Here is a 23,088-nt window from a genome sequence, read left to right on the forward strand (position 1 = left end):
ATGATTAAGCCACTATGCAGTTTATTCTAGATGGGAAATCACATTTAGTATGTTGTGATGATGCTCAGGGAATGAATGTAAATTAATAAAAAAAAATTTCAGAAGAAACATAAAACCCTATAATGAACATTATACTGAATGGTGAAAAGGTAAAACCTTTTCCACTAAAAACTGGTACTAGACAAGGTTGCCCTCTTTTTTCACTGCTTTTTAATATAGTGCTGGAAGTCCTAGCTAGTGCAATCAGAAAAGAGAGCAATATAAAAGACATTCAAATAGGCAAAGAAGACTTGAAAATATCTTTATTCGCGGATGAAGTGATGGTATATTTAGAAGACCCAAAGGTTTCGATGAAAAAACTTCTCGAAGTAATAAGTGAATACAGTAAAGTGGCAGGATACAAAAGAGACCTCCAAAAATCTATAGCATTTCTATATATGAACAACAAGTTGAACAAAATAGAGCTAAAGAAAGGAATCCCTTTTACCATAGCCACAAAATGTATAAGATGAATAAACCTAACTAAGGAAGTCAAAGACCCTTACAAAAAAATATGAAAATCTTAAAAAATGATATTGAAAAGGACATAAAAAAGTGGAAGGACATCCCATGTTCCTGGATTGGACAAATTAATATAATCAAAATGGCAATTCTACCTGAATTAATCTACATATTTAATGCAATTCCAATAAAAAATACCACAGATATTCTTCACAGATCTAGAAAAGACAATCATAGAATTTGTCTGGAATCATAAAAGACCTTGTATTGCCAAAGCAATCCTGCACAAGAAGAGTGGAGTGGGTGACATATCACTTTCTGATCCCAAGATATACTATAAAACTGTGATCATCAAAACAGCATGGTATTGGTACAAAAATAGACAGGTGGACCAATGGAATAGAATAGAGACCCCAGAAATAACCCCCAAAGCTTACAGCCAACTGATTTTTTTATAATGGATACCAGTCAATCCATTGGGAAAAGGAAAACCTCTTTAGTAAATGGTGCTGGAAAAACTGGGGTATTGCCTGCAGAAAGATGAAACTGAATCCCCATCTTTCACCATTAACAAAAATCAACTCAAAATGGATCAAAAATCTGAACCTAAGACCTCAAAATATAAAACTCCTGGTGGAAAATACTGAGTAAACACTGGGAGACATTGGGGTAGGCAAAGACTTCTTAAATAAGACTCCCAAAGTACAGGAAATAATCCCAAAAATATACAGGTGGGACTATATCAGACTTAGAATTTTCTGCACAGCAAAGGACACAGTAACAAGTGTGAATCGACAACCCTCAGAGTGGGAAAATATTTTTGTCAAATATGGCTCAGACTGATAATCAGAATGCACAGGTAACTCAAGTGGCTTATTTAAAAAAAAAAAAAAAAGTTAACCCAATTAAAAGATAGGAAAATGAGCTGAATAAAAAACTTTCTAAGGAAGACACACGAACAGCCAAAAAGCACATAAGAAAATGCTCAACATAGCTCATCATAAGGGACATGCAGATTAAAACCACTATGAGAGGGACCAGCAGTTGGCATAATGGCTATGTCGCTGGACTCCCATGTAGTCGACCATGGTTGGAGTCCCAGACCCAGTGGCTTGAACTCATGCCACAGGGAGGAGAATGGAGAAGAAAGGGTTGCAGCATGGCCATCCCTCTCTAGGGAGTGATTTCTCACTTTCTGTCGCTCTGTCTCTCTCTGTCTTTCTGGTGAGTGCATGTGCCCTATAGCAAAAACCTCTTAAAACACACGCACATGCGCACACACACACACACCACACACACACACACACAATGAGATACCATCTAAGCCCTGTCAGAATGGCAAAGATTCAAAATATAAAAAGGATAAGTGTTGAAAGGGGAACTCTCCTACACTGTTGGTGGGAATGTAAACTGGTTCAGCCACTGTGGAGAACAATATGGAAGTTTCTCAAAGATCTACAAATGGAACTACCATTTGATCTAGCAATCTCACTTCTGGGCATCTACCCAGAGGAGAGGAGAAGCTCAGTTGTGGAGCGCCCCCGCCCATCGTCTCCAGCACTCACCCTAAGATGGCGCTCAGCGGAAGTTCACTGAGCACTTGGAGCAGTAAACAACTTTGAGGAAGTGGGGCGGCGGAGAGCATGGTGTGCACAGGAACAGCGCATGCGAGTGGAGCGCCCCCGCCCATCGTCTCCAGCGCTCACCCTAAGATGGTGCTCAGCGGAAGTTCACTGAGCACTCAGGGCAGTAAACAACTTTGAGGAAGTGGGGCGGTGGAGAGCATGGTGCGCACGGGAACAGTGCATGCGACCAATCAGGCGCAAGGCAACGGTCTTCCGTACACATGCATTGTACGTGCACAGTTCCCTGATTGGCCCATGCTGCCTTCTTAAGGGCTGAGGAAGAGGGAAGAGGAAGAAGAAGATTGTAAGAAGCCTGGGGTAATAAAGCGTTCTGGAGAAGACCTTGTCAGCGTCGTCATTGAAGCGACACTCAGTCAGAAAAACTCTTGCACGTCGATGTTTATTGCAGCACTATTCACAATCACTAAGACATGAAACCAACCCAAATGTCCACAAACAGATGAATGGATTGAAAAAGTGTGGCACATATACTCTATGGAATACTATTTAGGAAGGAAGGAAGTTAAATGAAATAACTCTTAAAAAAAAAAGGAAACACACCAGGCACATGTGAGTATATGCCAAAAATCCTGGAAGGAGAGAGAAACTGAGAAGAGATTGTGGGGTGACCATGCACCATGGGGGTGCTTTCTCACTTTACCTTTCTGGCTCTCTGTGGCTCTCTCCAGGGAGCACTAAGGATGCTGAAGACAGTGTGTAATGGGGCAGGAGAAGGGATGAGTAGAGAGAAGTATAGCAAGTATAGCAAGAGAATAAGTAGAGAGGCATGACACTAGAGGGACACAGAAATGTTTTATTACCTGTTGATGATAACATGTATAGTATTGTATAGTATTCTCAACTGGCCTTGTCTGAGAAGTATTTCATGTTGGGTAAATTCTTTTTATAAACAAAATGATATATAGTGATTGAATGTTTTAAAAAATGAGAAGAAGAATAATAATCTGGAAAAAATGACAAAACCTATTTGATGATGATAATGTGGATAGTAATGTCTTTGTCTTGACTAATATGCATGATATTCCTTCTGGGAAAAGAAATGTAATATACTGTAAAGATATATGTGATTCAGTGTGATATAAAGAAGATTATGATAATAATAAACAAAATTTTTAAAAGTAGATGATATTGCTGTGAGGTGAAATTAAGTAATATCATTGGCATTTAGAACTTGAAGAAGACTGGAGTATTAGCTCAGTAATTATATTAAAATTAAGCAGTGACTTATAACAAAACATGGTGTCAACCCTTCCTCAAGCCATCTTATGGGGAAAAAAATTGAATTTCGAAGATTTAAATCTGGTTTCTAAGTTAATCTTCCTAAAACAACATTTTGATTATCATGATAGCATTTTCTCATCAAAACACTCAGTGTATTCTATTCAAAGACTCAACGGCTTTGTGATTCATTTTTACTGAACACCTACCTCCTACACAATTATCTCAGCTACTTTATAATGGTAATCCTTTCATCACCTTGCTCTTCATTGGACATGTGACTGCCATTCTTGCGTTCATGCTTTAGTTCATGGTATTCTGAAATTACCATCCCATCCTCTGCACCTCATAGGTCCCTTATGCTTATGCAAAACCAATTAGTATTAGGAACCAGCAGTTAGCGTAATGGCTATGTCGCTGGACTCCCATGTAGTTGACCGTGGTTCACGTCCTGGACCCGGTGGCTTAAAACTCACGCCAGGTGCATGTGTGTGCATGCCCAAGATCCCGAGAGGAGAATGGAGGAGAAGGGATTGCAGCGTGACCATCCCCCCTGGGGGGTGATTTCTCGCTTTCTGTCTCTATGTCTCTGTCTGTCTGTCTGGCGAGCGCACGCGCCCTATAGCTATATAGGGGATTCTGTGGCATGGTGGAGTTTTGAGAATAACTGAGCTAGAGCATTTAGTATACTGCTGTGTACATGTTAGGTGTTCAATATATGTATTGAATTGAATTGTATTTCAAAATACAGAATTATGTGATTGGCCAATGGTAAACTCTTGTCTTCCTGGTTATTCAATGTCCAAGTAAAGATGGTAGACAAAAACTGCATTAAGATCTATGTGGAAACCCTGAATGACTTCTGTAAGAGTAAAGATGATTTCACCTTTGTTTATGGCCAGAAAATAACGTCCAATAGTCAGTTAACATGCATTGAACACATCTTGGCTGGAGAACCAGACATGTTAAGAGGAGAGAGAAATCAGGCTGGGCTATTGCTCTTGGGGCACTTATACCTAGTTGGAGGTTACAAGAAGTTGAAATAGGAAATACTCTAAAACACACACACACACACACACACACACACACACACACACAAACACAGCAACAATTTGAAATATAAGCAGAATATATAATGCTTAGGAGAGACTGAATGGGAGGAATGAGCAGTCAGATATAATCATAGAATGCTTCTTAAAATAACTGTTAAGACACATTTTAGAGGCACAAGGGGTCTTTAAAAAGCTCACAGGATATACAATGTCTTTCTTTCATTGTCTGGCTTGCTTCACTTAGCAATGAATCTTCCGTATTTGTCCACTTTCTATCAAATGTCAGGGTCTCATTGTTTTTTATGGCTGCATAGTATTCTGTAGTGGATGTGTTCCACACTTTTCAATTCATTCATCTGTTTGTGGACATTTTTGTTGGTTCCATGTCATAGCAATTGTGAATAATGGTGCAATAAACATGGATGTGCAAGTGTTTTTCTGACTTAATGTTACTAACCTTTAGGTAAATACCTGGGAGTGGAATTGCTGGCACATGTGGTAGTTACATTTGTAGGTATTTGATGAACCTCATACTGTTCTGCACAGTGGCTATACTAATTTACATACCTACCAACAGTGTAGGGAGTTCTCTTTTCACCACAGACTCGCCAGCACTTACCATTCTTTATTACTTTTTTTAAGAGAGAGTTTTGCTATAGGGGGTGTGAGCTTGCCAGAAAGACAGAAAACAACAAATCACCCACCAGGAGGGATGTAAATTAGTATTGCCATAGTCCCTTCTCCTCCATTCTCCTTTTGGGATCTTGAGCATGTATGCACACATATCTGGCATGAGTTTTAGGCCACTGGGTCCAGGACTCAAACCATGGTCGACTACATGGGAGTCTAGCAATGTAACCTTTATGCCATCTGCAGGTCCCATTAATTCTTTATATTCTTAATCTTAGCCATTCTAACTGGGGTTAAATTTTTATCTCATTGTAGTTTTGATTAGCATCTCCCTTATAATAAGAGATACTGAGCATTTTTTCATATGCTTCTGGTTGTTCATATGTCTTCGTAGAGAGTTATCTGTTCAGCTCATTTGCCCATCTTCTAACTGGGTAAATTTTTTTTTCAGGTAAGCTGTTTGAGTTCCCTGTATATCCTGGTTATCAGTCCCTTATCTGAGGTATAGTTTGCAGATATATTCTCTCATTCTGAGGGTTATTGATTCACTCTAATTATAGTTTCTTTTGTTGTGCAGAAGCTTTTTAACTTGACATAATCCCACTTGTCTATTATGGGGAATATTGCCTGTGCTTTGGGTATCTTGTTCAAGAAGTCTTTGCCTACTCCAAAGTCTCTAAGAGTTTCCCCTGTGTTTTCCACCAGTGGTTTTTCCACTTAATATTTACCAAATGTCGGCACTCTGTGGCAGAAAATGATTGATTTGAAGGTATAAAAACATGGAGAGCAACGATGATACTGGAGATAGTGGGGGACGAGGATGGGAAATGGGGGAGGGTGGAAGGGAGGGAATTAAGGGGAAGAAGAAAGAAGCAAAACATTTAAAGGACCCAAAATGGGAAGAAATCTGTTGATTATAATGTATATAATAATGTCTTTGACTGGACCAATATGCAGTGTATTCATGATAGGAAAATTCGTTACGTATGCTGTAATGATACGCAGTGAATAAATGTAAATAAATAAGTAAATGTATATTTTTTAAAAGTTCATGGGAAATGTATATTATGAGAAAAACTATGCAGGGATTTCAAATTTTTCACACCAGAATAGATTCATACTTTAATTTCATTTTTCCACAAACTTTTTGCAGTTGCCTCTAATATACCGCAGGGTATAAACAGACAGTGATATCAGGAATCGAACTTACAAAGAACCAGATCTTTAGAAATAGAAAGTCACATATGAGAGACAGCAAGCAAGGTGTGTCTGAAGTAGAAAATTCAAGAGAGATAAGGTTGTTAATTGCACAGGGAGAAAGAGAAAGGAACGAGAGAGAGAGGAGAGAGAGGCAGAAGGAAAAAGGGAGACAGAAGTGATGTGGACTGTTGAGGTAATCAAGGGTAGTGAATAATTACTGTATGAACTGTAAAAAAAAATGAAAGGCTGAAAATTTCACATTTAATCCTGATAGAAATTTTAAAGTAGGTGTTTTCATGATAAAAGTAATGTTGGATTATTATCTGTTGATGATAATGTGTTCTGTATCCTCAAGTGGATTGGTGTGAAATGTTTTACATTGGTAAATTCAACTTACAAGCAAAGTGATGTATAGTGATTAAATATATAAAATAAAAAATTAACAATAATAGAAAAATTATATTGTGGAAGCTTATTCTAGAAACAAAGTGTAGCATTGTTATGGAGTAACTAGAATCTTGAGGCCAACAAGTAGGCTGCTATAGTGATATGTGATAGGCCATGAACATCTGCATAATAATAGGGAAGAAGACTGAATCAGAATACTGCAGAAAAGAAGGAAATGGTAATACCCTGCTGGAAGATTTGGTAATGGAGGAAGAAGACAGGGAAAAAAATAGTATAAAATGACTCTTGGGTTGCAAATCTGGACATATGGGGAATGGCACTATTGTTGACAGTGACTGAATGGAGATGAACTTAAATTTACTTGTCCCATTTTAGCTGGCAGTGGTGGGTCTAAAAAAAGGAATCAGAGAGATCATAAATCAGAAAAAATTCACTAGCACATAGCAAAACAAAATGTAAAGACTATAAGATGTGGTTTTAGTCTGTATCATATTGGTAAAACAGAATATTACAGACTGGGTAATTTATAAAGAACAAAAATTTACTTCTCACACTCTGGAGGCTGGGAAATCCATTATCAAGGTGCTGGAATCTGGTGAGGTCTTCTGTATTGTGTCATCACATGATAGAAGGTAGAAGGGTGGGCATGTGAGACAAGAAGATGGGGATAAACTTATCCTTGTACAGGGGAACCCATTCCTATTAGAAAATAACACTTTTGTGACAATGGCATTAATACATTCATGAAGGCAGAGCCTTCATGATCTAATCACCTCTTAAAGTTTCCACCTTTTAAGATTGTTGCATTGGGAATTAAGTTTCTAACAAATGAACTTTGCAGGGGAGAGGACACATTCAAATAATTTAAGTGGTCAAAAGAGAGAAAATAAATTATAAATAAAAAATGATAGAATAGCTCTTATCATCAAATGTCTTTTTAAAATTAAAGATTGGTATTGACATAATATGTTTACTTAGCACAGGTTTCTGAGTTCAATGTACAGCAATTTAGACCCTTGAGTTTTAAGAGGGCTTTTAATTAGAGTGTCTTTAAATATTTATAGTCTAGTCAGATGCTCCAAAACATTATAGAAGCAGATGGCCTCTGCTACAAGTGATCAGAGAGGTAAGATGGCAAAGCAATGAGACAGGTAAGTATTAAGCACAAGAACAGACTATTAATATCTTGTAACACAATTTCAGATGAATATGTCATGAACCATATTTGAAAATCTGAATATGTGCAGATGGGCATGTATCTCTAAATCTGAACTATTTCACTTCACTAAAAATTACTGCAATTACATCAGACTAAGAAGTTTCTGCATGGCAAAAGACACAGTGATTAGTGTGAATTGACAGCTCTCAGAATGGGAAGATATTTTTGTAAATTATGTGTCAGATAAGGGACTGATAACCAGAATACACAAGGAACTCAAGCAGCTGTTTGGAAAAAAGATGATCAACTCTATTAAAAGATAGGAGAAGGAGTTGAAAAAAAAAACACTCTCTAAAGATGACATAAGAATAACCAAAAAGCATAAGAAAAGAATGCTCAAAATCCCTCATCATAAGGGAAATGCAGATAAAAACAACAGTGAGATACCACTTAACCCCAGTCAGAATGTCTAAGATTAAATATATATATATGTGGTGAAAGGGGAACTCTCTTATACTGGTGGTGGGAATGTAAATTGGTCCAGCCACTGTAGGGAACAATTTGGAGATTCCCCAAAAATCTACAAATAGAACTACCATATGACCCAGCAATCCCACTCCTTGGTATCTACCCAAAGGACAGAAGAATTCTTCATTGGAAAAGTACTTGCACATCACTGTTTATTGCGGCACTATTCACAACTACTAAGACATTTAACCAAGCCAAATGCCCACGAACAGATGAATTGATTGAAAAACTGTGGCACATATACTCTATGGAATACTATTCAGCCACAAAAACAACAAAACCCTGGCTTTTGACAGAAAGTGGAAGAATATGGAAGATTTACTGCTGACTGAAGCAAGCCAGGGTATGAAGGAGAGTCATTGTATGTCCCCACTTCATATATATCGAGTATCTGCACTCTATGACTGAAACTGATTGACTAAAGGATATGAATATAAATACCAGATATAGCGTGTGTGGAAGAGGAGGGCCTGAGGACGGACATTTAGAAGAAAAATATGGAGGCAAAGCATTAATGGGACAAGGAAATGTGGTATTATCTGTTGAAGATATTTTATAGTTTAATCAACTGAACAAGGGAGAAATGTTCACATATTGAAATATTCACTTTGTAAGCTAAATAATGTGTATGTATAAAAGAAAATGAAATGGAAAAAAAAAACTACTGGAGTCATTACTACAGAATGTATGTATAAATAATGTATATATAAAATGTATAATATATAAATATACACATATGCATACTGTATTTTTATCACTATGTGATATATACATTATTTATACATATATATATATATATGAGGAACTGGAAGTATTTGTGTAGCCATTGAGCTTTCAAGGTCATCAAACAACATTCTCTAAGCTGAATATTCTATTAAGTAGCTGTTAAAGCCTTCAACATTTTGGTTATTCTACTTAATTTAAATCATAACTACACTGGAATTATCCTTTTAGAAACTGACATTTTATATAGCTAGAAGCAGTTCTATAGATCTAAGTAGGGTCTGTCTGGACAGCTAAAAATTGGTATATTCATTTATAATCTTAGATACCATATCGTGGAAAACAGTAGAAACCAATATCCTGAAAAAGTTGCTTTTTTTTCTTTTTTTTAAGGATTCTCTGATTTTCTTCCAGCCATGACTTTTTGTACAAAAAAAAACCAACAAGAACAAGAACAACAAAAAACAGTGATTCTAATTGAGACAGATGGATTCTAGTTAATTCCGAGGAGTAACAAGATGTAATTTTAACCAATTTTTAAAACCAAAATGAAAAACAACTCTAGTTTACTGTATGTCAAACAATATTCATTTAGCCTTAAAAGCCACATGTGTTGTTTATTCAAACCTCAATTATACTCTGAGTGGTACCCTATGGAGCTGGAATGGCTTGGCTTTCTGGTAACGGGAGAAATGAAGAACAAGTATTTGAAAAATGGTCAAAAACTAGGCTCAGATTCAGACTGTTTATAACTCCCATAGCTTCCATTAATCTCTGGTTGGCTTGAACAGGTCAGGGAAGTAAATTCTGTCCTCTCAAAAAGGACTAAGTGTACAATGAGATTCTGAGATACCCATAAAGATAAGACTCAGACAGCAATACTGCACCAGCACGTGGCCACTTCTGAACCACACAAGATATCACAAATAGGGTGACCATAGGACCTGACTTTTTGGGGACAATCCAGTTTTATTGTCTATTTTTCTGCAGGCATAATTATTAAGATTGCTCCTTCGCACTTTCAAAAGTGTCTCAGTGTAAGATAAATTATATAGTCACTCTAATCATATGGCAAATAGAAATGAAATTAATCCCCAAGACAGGGGGAAGTGATCTCTATATTTTGAAAGGAACAAGTTGAAATCAGCAGAATCAGGACAAATAGTTAAAGGGTTTTTGAGGGAAAGTGGAAGAAGGCAAAGAGGAAGAAACCCATTGTGAAATTTCCACCTACCATGTGCCAGGTTCCATTGTGAGGCACTTTATTGCCAGTACCCAAGCTGGAGAGGAAGGAGTGGAAACTGATGAACTTGAGGTCCTCTGCAAAGCTTCTAATTCTACAAATTCTGCTGGGAGGGAGTGAGTATGCTGATATTTGAGGGAAGCTTTAACAAACACTGATATAAGGATTCTCTGTTGACAGACATTTGAGCTTCCATTAATGATACACATTAGTAGTCTTCCAGTGTCCAAGTGGGCAATCATTTTTTTTAAGAAAATATTTTATTGTTAAATAAAGCACATTTGGGCTGCCAATACAAGCTCTTAGAATTTTTAATAAAATATCTGTTGGAGAAATACTAACACAGAGACAAGGGAGAACTTCCTGCCAACTATTGCAAGCCAAATCTGAAGAAGAGTACAAAAGCATTTATCCAGAAAAATCAGAAATACTTTTAAAAAGAGCATTATGAGAGGGCATGTATGTATTTGCAGGAGAGACTCAGAAGAGAGGGGAAAAAGAAACTATTATCTAGATGGTACTCAAGACCCAGACTCTGCTCTTTCAATGGAGATATAGCTAAATATTGGATCATCAGAAAATACATGACATATTTTTCTATGGTTTTCTACGCAAAAATGCATATGAATTTTTTGACGACCCAACAGATTCGGTTATGGTTAGAAAAGGATCTTTGCATCCCATAGTAGTCCCAATGCAGTGCAGGGTGTTAGCCTCTCTGGTCCCTGGTAACAGAGGCATCATGAAGTCTGTTCCTTACAGCTGCCTCAGAGATAACAAGGTTCCCAAAGATGCTTCACTTTCCCAGGTTGAGAAGGGGTATAATGTACAGCTAAATGAACGGACTAGAGCCAAAAAGCCTGGATTCAAATTCAGGCTCTGTTCCTTCTTACCTGTGTGACTGGGAAAATGAATTAAGCTCTCTGTGTTTCAGTTTCTTTATTGATAAAATGGAGACAATAATACCTCCCTCATAGTGTTGTGAAGATTAAATGAATTAGTATAAACAAAGTACTTAGAACAGTGCTTAGCATATGGTGTCATATAAATGTTAACTGTTATTCTGCCTCCCCTTTCTTCCCATCCTTTATCTTCACTTTCCTTTTTTCTTTCTTTCTTTTTCTTCCTTTCTTTCTTTCTTTCTTTCTTTCTTCCTTTCTTTCTTTCTTTCTTTCTTTCTTCCTTTCTTTCTTTCTTTCTTTCTTTCTTCCTTTCTTTCTTTCTTTCTTTCTTTCTTCCTTTCTTTCTTTCTTTCTTTTTTTTTTAAGAGAGATTTTTTGCTATTGGGCATGTGTGCTTGCTTGGAAAGACAGAGAGAGACAGACAGAAAGCAAGAAATCACCCCCTGTGGAGAGGGTCATGTTGCAATACCTTCTCCTCCATTCTCCTCTTGGGATTTTGAACATGCACACACATGCTCCCAGTGTGCGTTTTAAGCTGCTGGGTCCAGGACTCGAACTATGGTTGACTACCTGGGCATCCAGTGACATAACTTTTCCACCATCTGCTGGTCCCTTTCACTTCTTTGTCAACCTCCTCAAAAACAGCTTCTACTAGGAAAAACCCAGCTTAAGGGACTCACATAAGTGTGCTAGGTAGTTAAAAGAGTAAATGATCTGTATTCAACAAAGCCTAGTTAAGAGAAAATTCATGCCTGTGTACAGAAAGGTATAATTTCATTTCGAAATCATCAGAAGCTAGAGTTCTAGAGACTAAAAAAATGGTTGCAGATATTCCTTCAGCTCATACCTTCTAAACCAAATGGCTTAGGTCTCTCATAATTATGCTAGTCCTCAATTTTTATCATTTTAGAAAAGGAATTTACACCTTAATTAAAACCCCTTTTTTCTCTTTCCTAAGAATCAGGCTTAAAAGGACAGATATTTGCTTCATTGGGAGGCAGAACAACTTACATAGTTATAAGATGCACTGTAAAAAACCTCAGTATGCAAATAAAGTAGAGTCCTATGCTACAACATCCATGAACTACAAATAAAAAGCAAGATAGAGAAAGGAAATTCAATGATCTACCCATGTTTACCACATGACCATTTACAACAGCAGCCAGATGTAAAGTTCTTGTTCTCTACAGAAACATTGCTTTGGCATCCTGGCCTACTCAAAGAGGATTGGACTAATGGATGGGAGTGGTGCATGAATATAGTTTTAATAGTCAAAATCAAGTAGAAAGCAAACGTAGCCATATTGGCTCTCTGCTGGAATCAACTTGATAATTATATCAACTGTGATAATTATATCACTTTGCTTGGGCTGTACAGACCTGAATTTTCTAAGTTCCTACATAGTGGATAATATTCAAATATGGTTCCTCTGCCTGACTTTCTCCTCTTTCTCATGTTTCCCTTCCCTCTGTTTATACTGCCAGTGAACAAATCAGGTTGATTTTTATGAATGTGGGAATCTAAGCTCATGAAGACTATTGTAATGTGAGTAATGGGCATATCCAGTGGTGTTTGGGGGAAGCTATGGTATTCCTTGAGGTAGTCAGAAAGAATAAGGCTGAAGGAAGAGTGGTTTTAACCACCCGTAAAGAAATAATTACTCTGAAATGCTTCACTGGGAATTCCTTATTTTTATTGTAGAATCAGACTCATATGCACACACACACACAAAAGACCTCCAGCTCTGCACACTGAATGAGTCATTATTAACCCTGACAGGACATCCCAGATGGCCAATTAAGAATCAGTGCTATTAAGTTGTTAAGCTCATATGAAAGTCAATGCTGTATCCACAGTTTGAGGAACTTTCTGTCTAGGAAGAAATATTCTGCACATAAGAGACATAGCAAGAAGAAATATGACCTCAGATGGGTGAATGTGGGAGGGTCCTGGGGTTGACAGTTGGCAATCACATGCTGGTCATATAGAACAGAGAGAGAAAAAAAATAACTTGGAAAGTTTCTATGAAGGAAAGATTCAGTGTGGATTTAGAAGAAAGGTAGCAAGGATAGAAAATCTCTAACATGGGCCTATATTCATGGACATAAGTGATTCACTTTTGAAAAGGGAATACTAATGATGGTCAGACTATTCTACAGTGATGAAAAGATCAGAGTATCTCAATGTATTCTGAAGTCTAGGTGAGCACATACTAATTCAAAATTATTGAGTAATTTTTAAATGTTTTATTTTATTGTGATCAAAATATTTAAGATGAGATTGATCCTCTTAACAAATGTTAAATGTGCAGTGCAGTTGTATTAACTATAGACACAATGTTGTATAGCACATCTCTACAACTTACTCATCTTAAAGGGAGAAATGGGTAGTTGCTAACCAATGGGCAAAAAGTTTCAATTAAGCAAGCTACATTTTTATTTTATTTATTTATTTAAAAAATTATTTATTAGCTTTGCGTAGTGGCAGTATCGTAGCCAATGAGGTTTATCCGAGGCGTGATTATTGCTAACTGAAAAATTATTTATTTAATTTTATTACTTTTTAAAAAAATTTGCTATAGTGCATGTGCACTCACCCGAGAAAGACAGAAAGGGAGAGAAGGAAAGTGAGAAGGCAAGCCATCAGATCTAAGACTTGAACCATGGTTGGTCATATGAGAATCCAGTGCCCTTAACTGCCATATCACCTCCTGGCCCTGATGAATTTTTATTTTTTAAATAGCATTTTTCATTAACAATGTTTCCTTCCTATCATCCTGACAAAGAGATGGTGATGTTTCTGCAGAAAATGTGGGCCTAAACAAAAACAACTTGAGACTGATGTATAAAGGTACCGGTAGTTTCTCCTGGTGCTTCAATTTTGATAACTTTGAACATTTCTGGTAGGTTTTATGATTTTTTTTAAAAAATGAAGTATCCACATACTACTTCCCCTAAGATATCTAAATTCTAGCCAAGATGGCCTCCAAGGTCAACTGTGCTGATTTTTGTAAAGAAAAATCATTAGTTTTAGGTACAATGGCAGTTATTTTGAACACTGACAAATAACAACTGCTTCCAGTTTCAGTTACCTTGAAGGAGTTAGCAGAAATATCTCAATTACATGAAGAGTCTTCAGTTTCCTTTGTAAACTCATATAAGATATGCTGGATAAATGGACTTGGGTTGAGCAAGTTGTGAGTTCAGTCATCTCTCCTACCTCCCTAGACAGGCTTACATTTGGAGCTCTGTCAAGTGGTTTTTGTGACTGGCTCTCTTTGGTTTTAATAAAACCACCAGTAAGATATATGCTTAATATCATGTTAGGGGAAACAGGAAGACTAAAACATCATCCTTTGCTTAGAGAGCTTCCAAGTCAAGATATACAAAACAATGAATGATAGAAGAAACCATTTTGAAGCACTGAACTCTATAAACCAGACCAATTTCCAAATGTGGTCAAGGAAAAGGAGACCAATGAGGAATAGCATAATCATGCAAGACTATCAGAACTAGTGCAATTTTAGGGCCAGCAGGTGGCGTGGAGATTAAGGCGCTAGTTCCCACATAGCCACTGTTTGAGTCCTAGGGCTGGCAGCTTGAAAATTGTACCAGGCATGTGTATGTACATGCCCAAAATCTTAAGAGGAGACTGGAGGAGAAGGGATTGCAGTGTGGTCATCTCCACTGGGTGATGATGTCTCTCTCTCTCTCTGATGAGCATACTCACCCTATAACCAAAACTGAAAAGAAGTAATGCATTTTCAGCTGGGATCTTGAGAGATGAGTGATATGCTAATAGGTAGAAGAGAGAATAAAAGTTATGCCAAGCTTATGGGGAGAAGGAGTTTACAAGAAGCACTTTAACAGGAGGGAAAGTGAGAATAAACACGACATGTTAAAGGACAAAGAGATGAGATATCTAGAGGAGAATGTGTATGTGTTGGTGTCAGAGAAATGAGGATGGGTGGTAGGTTAAGGAAAGATCAAGTTGCTTTACAGAGGGCCTATAAAACAAGCTGATGAATTTAGATTAGATAACACAATTAGAAATGGTAGCCACTGAACAACATGGTCAAGTTGTACCTTCAGAGGAAAATTCCTAGACTTGACTTTCATGCAGTATGTACAATATAGACAGAATAGTGTAGAGACTTATAATATTGAGGAGAGGGGAGCTGGTTTTATGATGAGATCAGAAGGTGGGGATCCTGGGAATATAGGACTATCACCAGTTATTTGCTGAACTTTTGAGCCAATCCTCCCTCATCATGAAATCCATAAAGTGAGGAGGAATATGATATAATTGAGGCTGAAGTGATAGTCTTAAGAGTCCTACTTTACCTCCTTGACTAGGTAGACCTCCCCACCACCCAATTTTTGGCTATTCTAACACCTTTCCTTCATGGCATGTATTACAGTTGCAATTCTCTGTTTACCTGTATCATTATGTGGTAAATGTCTGTCTTCCCCAGTAAAACTCGGTGAGAACAGGTTCCATTCTCGTTTTGTTCACCATTGTATTCAGCACTGGCATAGTGCCAGGTAGTTAGCTTAACACATGTCTGCTAGATGAGAGAAGACAGATATGGGGGGGGGGTGGTCTTCACAAAGTTAATGGAAAATGTGTATTATTGCAAAAAAGCCATGCATAGATTTCAAAAATTTTTGCACCAAAATATAAACTCTTACTTTAATCCCATTTTTTTTCCATAAATTTTTGAAGTCTCTTTATACTCAAAACTCTTAAACCATAGAAAGAGAAGGATGGGATAAATGTGGTTCTCTGTAATTAGAAGGGGGTAGATTGAGGTCTTGATGAAAAAAGATGGGCAGTGTGGTCACTCTCTTGCAAGCATCTGCCTAAGCCAATGTATCATGCATGTCCTCCCCCCCCCTTTATTCCTCTGCACTAGGAGAGGTCCTTGGCACATTCCTTTGAACGGATCCGAACAGGCAACTTGAGGATTAAGAACTTGGGACTCTGGAGCCAGGTTGACAGGGTTCAAACTCTGCCTCTGTCACTTAATACTATGTATCCTTGGGCAAATCACCTAACTCCTCCATATCAGTTTTCTAATCTAAAAATGGGGATAAAAGTAGTTCTATAAGATAGTAAGAATCAAAATGAGCTATGACATACATACATGCTTAGAATACTACTTGACATGTAGTAAGTACTACATATATACACTGTCTACCAAATGCAAGCTTGACTTTCAATATGGTCAATAGCCTACCCCAAATCTCTTTCTCTTATCTGAAGTTCAAGTACATGGCCTTCCTCTTTTCTTTGGCAAGATAGGCAGGAGACAGGAAGCAGAAATGATAAACGATGGAGGGAAGCTGTGTGTGGGTTTGAGTTTGAGGCTGGCTTGCCCAGAATATGCCAGTTTTACAATCTCTGCAGAGATTTTTTTTTCTGATAAATTTCCTTTAAGGCTCCAGTGGCTGTTTGCAGATGAGGTTTGCTGAAATGCCAGCAATGACATGCACCCTGCTAACACTATACTGAGTGTTCCAGCCTCAAAGACGTGTCTAAACAACTGAGGCTGGGACTGACATTCAATCTGTGTCTAGGATTGCTGTGCCACCATGAAGAAAGGCACACAGGATCGTTTGGTGCAGTGTAGAGAGAATGCCTCAATAAGGCCCTTTATAGGAAGTTTTGCAAGTTCAGCACTCAAAAAGTTATTTCTTTTCTTTTTTTTCAGTTTTGTAGGGCATGTGCACTTATCAGAGAGAGAGAGAGAAAGAAAGAGAGGAGAGAGAGAGAGAGAGAGAGAGAGAGAGAAACTGAGGAAAAGTAAAGTGAGAAATCACCCCTCAGGGGGAATGGCCACTCTGGAATCCCTTCTCTTCCATTCTTCTTTCAGGATTTTGGGCACGCATGCATAGACACCCAATGTGTTTCTAAAGCTGCCAGGTCTGGTACTCCAACTGCACAGCCAACCATGTGGGATTCAGCCGCCTTTACCACCACATCACTGACTGGCCCTCATAAAGTTACTTCTTCAGTATTTGGCCTGCAGTTAGAGTGACCAGCATAGTGGAGAAGTGCCTAGGTTCCCTGCTGTATGAGTAATATGCTTATACAAGATACATTTTTGTAAAAATATCATTTCAACAACAAAAAATATAACAAGGTGCTTCAAAATGTGGAACTTCAAAGGAGTAGTGAGGCCATTATGGACAACTGAAAGATGTAAAGAAATTGGTGGCACAGAAAAAACAACAATTTTGATGAAAGTGTTGGATTTCATCTTTATAAGGGAAGATGAAAGAAAATGGTGTATTTAGGTTGGAGAAGGGCTGGAAAAGAAAGAACTTAGTGAATTGTTGAGAATATGAACAGACAAGAAATTATCAGTAATAACCAGCTTTTATCTGTTGCTTCTGAGGACAAAATAAAGGAAATTTAAATTGTGATAAGAGAACTGTAGAGAAGACAGTCCCAGAATCTGTTACCACAAGAAGAACTGGAAATAGAGTTCTGTCTATGGAGATTAAATAACTAAAAAGGCAAAATTATTAGAGATAAAGAAGGTTCACTTCTACTTAACTCCACAGTAAAAAATAATTATTATATAAAATATGATAATTATCATTTATGAAGCAGTAGCTCTATGTGAGGCCCTCTCCTAGCAATTTTTGCCATCTCAGTTCATCTTTACAACCATTCCATGGGTGGTAGTTATTATAATCTCCAGTTTTACAGCTGAGAAAACGAGGGTTCTGAGTGGTTAAGTACCTTGTCCAATATAGCAGCACTAGTAGATGGTAGCCATGCAATGTCAAATCTGTCCTCCTGCCTTCAGAGCCTGCATTCTCTGAATTATGAATATATTGCCTCTCAGATGCAATACATGCCTTTTATGTTTGTTTCCTTTCCGTTATATCAGTTGTTCTTCACTTTAGATTTTATATATCCTTTTCCCTCAAAAAATAATGTGATCCTAACAACTAGATCATAGCAACCAACTGATTATATTAGCAACCATGTGTACGTTGCTTTTCTGTATGGACTTTCTTCCTTTGAGGGAAGTCTCCAATTAATCTGAGGCAAAAATGAGAAAGAAAGTAAGGAACAACATATCTATCTCTCCTGAATGAAATATTATAAATGCACCATGGGGGCCTGCAGGTGGTGTGGTGGTTAGGGTACTGGACTCCCACATAGCCAAATGTGGTTCAAGTCCCGGACCTGGCAGCTTGCTTTCTCACTTTTCCTCTGTCTCTATCTCTCTCTGTTTCTCCATGGTCAAATTAAATAATAATAGTAATGATAACAAATGGAATTAAATAAATAAATTATTATTAAAAAAATAAAATAAATGCACCATGGTACAGAGATATGTATATGCACACATTCTTAGAAACTTATATGGAAAGACCCAAAGGCTTATTGAGGCATGAATCAAATGAGGTTGTTACTGAAATCATATTATGTTAATAAGGTTGATACAGATATCATGTTAAAAGGTAAGAGCACATATTGGTAATCATAAGAAGGTCTAGGAAGGCTGCATTTGAGGTCTAGAAGATCCAGAAGATCTAGGAGGGTCACATTTTAGCTAAGTCTTGAAGGACTGGAAAGATTTCCACAGGCAGGGATGGAAGGACAGTATTTTCCAGAAAGTCCTTCCAAAAAGAAATATTATTGAGGGACCAGCAGTTAGCATAATGGTTATGTCGCTGGACTCCCATGTACTCGACCACAGTTCAAGTCCTGGACCCAGTGGCTTAAACTCACGCCGGGTGTGTGTGCGTGCGTGCCCAAGATCCTGAGAAGAGAATGGAGTAGAAGGGATTGTGGCGTGGCCATCCCCGCTGGGGAATGATTTCTTGCTTTCTGTCTCTCTGTCTCTTTTTGTCTTTCTGGAGAGTGCACGCAACCTATAGCAAAAACCTCTAAAAAAAAAAAAAGAAAAAGAAAAGAAAAGAAATATTAATAGTGTCCTAAAGTGGAGAAGGGAAGAAAAAGCAACCTGGAGATCAAGAATGACACCACGTAATTTCCTAATGATCATGAACCAAGATTTAGTTAGCAACACCTACCACAGTCAATCCATAATTCAGGGGGAAAAGCCAACAATAATTGTATCCTATTTTAGTAGCATCTAATACATATAATGATTAACTTTGTACTAATCTTTCCAACCTAGCATGCATTCATTCCAAGAGCATCTACTCTGTGCCAAAATGCAGTTAGGGAGATAGTTTTTGCCATAAGAAGTTTACACATGGGAACCAGCAGTTAGCGTAATGGCTGTGTTGCTGGACTCCCACATAGTCGACCGCGGTTTGCGTCCCTGACCCGGTGGCTTAAAACTCACGCTGGGCGTGTGTGGATGCTTTCCCAGGGCCCCGAGAATGGAGGAGAAGGGATTGCGGCGTGACCATCCCCCCTGAAGGGTGATTTCTTGCTTTCTATCTCTATGTCTCTCTCTGTCTGTCTGGCGAGCGCACGCGCCCTATAGTGAAAACCTCTCAAAAAAAAAAAAGTTTACACATTGCTAAAGACTATAAGACATCAGCACAAAAAATAGAAGACAGAAGTTGACAAGTGATAAGTGCTACCATAAAAGCACAGGTTAAGTACAGAAGGGTCCTACAGAAGAGGCAGAGTTACTCCTAGGTTTCAGGATGAAAAAATGCTTCATGGTAGACCTTTGAAGGATAAACAGGATTTAGGGATGTAGAAGTTAGGGTTGGAGGTGAGAGGCACAGAAGAGCAAAAGGCCTTCCAGCTAGTACCATACTTCAATCCTTTTAATGTGATATGAAAATGACCTGAATTATGATCTAGAGAGGCTACATTTGATCTAGGTCTTGAAGGATGGCCAGATTTCCATAGGCAGAGATGGAAGGAAAGGATTTTCCAGAAAGCGGCAACATTTTCTCCTTTCAACCTAAACATGTACAATTGTTGCTTAGGCAGCCATTTTGTTGCCTTTTCCTCCTAATTCCTTATCATGAAATGATAGCCACTCATTCATATGTTTGCTGTAGGGCTGGAATTAGATGTCCAATCAGAGACTGAGCTTGATTACTTTTCTACTGGCTTATTCATGTTTCAGACTTTTAATAGGTTCAATTCAAGGGCACTAAACTCAGATATAAAACCATCATTCCAGGTTGTCCTAGTCATAAACATGATCTTAGGAATTGTTTATCCAAGTGGTGGTCTATGTAAAGAATCAGAATGAATGGTGGGATTTGGTTGAAATGTGGATTCCCAGGTCGCAACCCACAGCCACTAAACCTGCATATCTGTAGGTGTAGTCCAGAAATCTGGATTTCAGTAAGTTTTCTAGGTGATTCTGAAGTACACTGAAGTCTGGGAAACATTGAAAGGAAGAGCACAGTGCAAAGGTATAAGGGTGAAAAAGCACAGGATCAATGGGAGTGGAACCTGAGGTGCATGAATGGAAGAATACCAGCCTATAAATGTAAAATGAGGCTAGACAATAGTAGGCTTTCACTGTAAGAGTCAGGAGGTTGACATGTATTCTAGTGGCAATAGAGAGCCATCCCTTTCAGCAATAGAGCATCATGGTTAAGGGCTATAACGTTAGAGCCAGACTGCCAGGGTTCAAATTTTAGATGCTTAATTCATGAGCTACCTGACCTTAGAGAAAGTCCTTAACCTATCTCTGTCTCAGTTTCTTCATCCATAAAATAGGAGTAATAATAGTACTCACCATGTAGGATTGTCATAAGATTAAATTAGTTCATATCTGTAAAGTACTAAGAACTAAAACTGGCATATAGTAAGCAGCATAAGTATTTCTGAAAGGATGTAGCAAGGTTGAGGCTATTTTTGGATGTTTAAGATGGAAGCTATGGAGTGAAGTAAGCCTAGATATGAAAGAAAGATAATGTATGTATCCACTTAATATATACCGATTATCTGCACTCTGTAGTAGAGATCGAAATATTGGAGGGCATAAAAGCAGTGAAAATGGTTAATGATGATAAGACAATGTGGAATGGGGGAGGAGAAGAGAAGAGTATAGAGAAAGATAGCAAGAGAACAAATAAAGAGGTATGACATCAGTGGGACACAGATATGGTCCCACTATGATGACATGTATAGTTTTCTTAACTGGATTGGTCTGAGAAGTAATTCAAGTTGAGTAAAGTCTTTTTACAAGCAAAATGATAAATAGTGATTGACTGTTTAAAAATTATTGGAATAATAATAACAATCGGAAAAAAATGAAAAGCTATTGGATGATGAAGATGGAGATTTTAATGTCTCTGTATTCACTGATATGCATGGTATTCCTCCTGGTAAAATAAATGGAATACACTGTAAAGTTATATGTGATTCAATTTAATATAAACAAGATTATGATAATAATTTAATTATTTTTTTAAAAGATGGCAGCTATGTACAGTAGTCACTTACCTGTCCCTCACCAGGAAATTCTATAATTTTTTTTCCCTCTGAGGTAATTGCAATATTCACCCATGGATGAGAACCAATGATATCAACTTATTGAGGGAACTTCATAAAATTTGAGGAAAAACAGAATTAAAGTATGAGTTTATTTTGTTGCCAAAAAATTTGAAATCCATGCATAGTTTTTTCATAATACACATTTCTCACAAAATTTCCGAAGACCCTTTGTATTGGGTTTTGGAAAAGTCATGATGCATTTTGCAAAGAGAAACAGAAAAATACATCATGACTTTTCAAATGACTCAATATTTCGAATATGTCCACTTTTAGTTACTGAGTACTCACTATACACATGACTCTTTGCTATGTCCTTTTCTTGCATCATTTCATTTAAATCTCAAACCATCTCAGAGGTAAGTGCTAATATTATCCTCACTGCTGACAGATTTGGAAATCTGAGAAGAGGAAACAAAGGAGGAATTAAAAGTGATTAGGTTTGAACCCAGGAGTTTAGACGAAGAAATAAAGGTGCCATTATAATAAAAATTAAAATGGTACCCAAAGAAGAAGAGACTGGTTTGAGAAGATGACAATTCCATTTTAGTTATAATTTGAGAAGATGATGCCTTTCATATTGCTTTTATTGAGTTTGTCACTATTTTATTGTGGGATTAAAAAAATAAAACCTGCAATCTTCAGAATGGTTACATTAATGTTTTGCAGTCCATTCTTCCTTTTTAGGCTGTGCCTGGAAATGGCCTGTGTTTTATGATATAATAATTTAGGGGGTCAAACTAGAAGGGATTAAGGAAGGAAAAATTAAGATATTTGCTTTCACATTAGATGACTTCCATCTATCCTTCTCTGCACACTCCAGCATAGTTTCCTTTATGCTGCTACCCTTAAAATTAATGCTTTTATTTTTCTTTTGTGAATGTAAGCACATTTAAAAACTAAGGTTATCATAGAATATCTCTGTCTTGTTTGACATGCTTTGAGAACCCACATTGTACACTGTGAAAATGTACAGTTGTTAATGTAAATTTAAAAAAAAAAAGAAAAAGAAAAAGAAATGAAGCAAAAAGCAAAAGAAAAATCCCTTTTTACTAAGACACTGCACAGGCATTTTTACCTTTTCTAAGTTCTGTTACTCAGAATGGCAGAACCCTTGAATCTTCATATTAATACCTACCTCTGCACACCTGGCAGAAGGAATCCGGAACAGAGACTGGGAATGCACAGGTTAATTTGGGGCAAGTCTTGAGACCACAATACACATTTCCCTCCTGCCAAAGAAAACAGAATTAAAATCAGAAGGAACTGAAATAAGTGAAAAGGCTTAGTTCACTATCTGGGACAGAGAAGAGGCTTAAAACATGGCATGTCCTTCCCCACTGTTCTCCCATAATTGGTTCTAGGTACTTCCTACATTTTATTATGCACCATTCCCCCCCCCCCCCCTTCCTCTTTC

General features: G+C 37.6%; 1 protein-coding gene and 1 pseudogene across 4 annotated transcripts in view; one reads left to right on the top strand and one right to left on the bottom strand.

Annotated features, from left to right (window-relative positions):
* Positions 1-23,088, bottom strand: part of CHRDL1 (chordin like 1) — a 166,186-nt gene that overhangs the window by 34,045 nt on the left and 109,053 nt on the right. For all 4 annotated transcript variants that reach the window (XM_006167720.3, XM_006167719.3, XM_014583899.2 and 1 more), the window contains exon 5: positions 22,810-22,903. In XM_006167720.3, the coding sequence (XP_006167782.1) occupies positions 22,810-22,903 (94 nt within the window). The remainder of the gene's footprint in view (positions 1-22,809; positions 22,904-23,088) is intronic.
* LOC114005959 (uncharacterized) lies at positions 13,680-13,802 on the top strand (annotated as a pseudogene).

Source organism: Tupaia chinensis, unplaced genomic scaffold (assembly GCF_000334495.1).
Source record: "Tupaia chinensis unplaced genomic scaffold, TupChi_1.0 Scaffold144991_2, whole genome shotgun sequence".
NCBI classification, from domain to species: domain Eukaryota; kingdom Metazoa; phylum Chordata; class Mammalia; order Scandentia; family Tupaiidae; genus Tupaia; species Tupaia belangeri.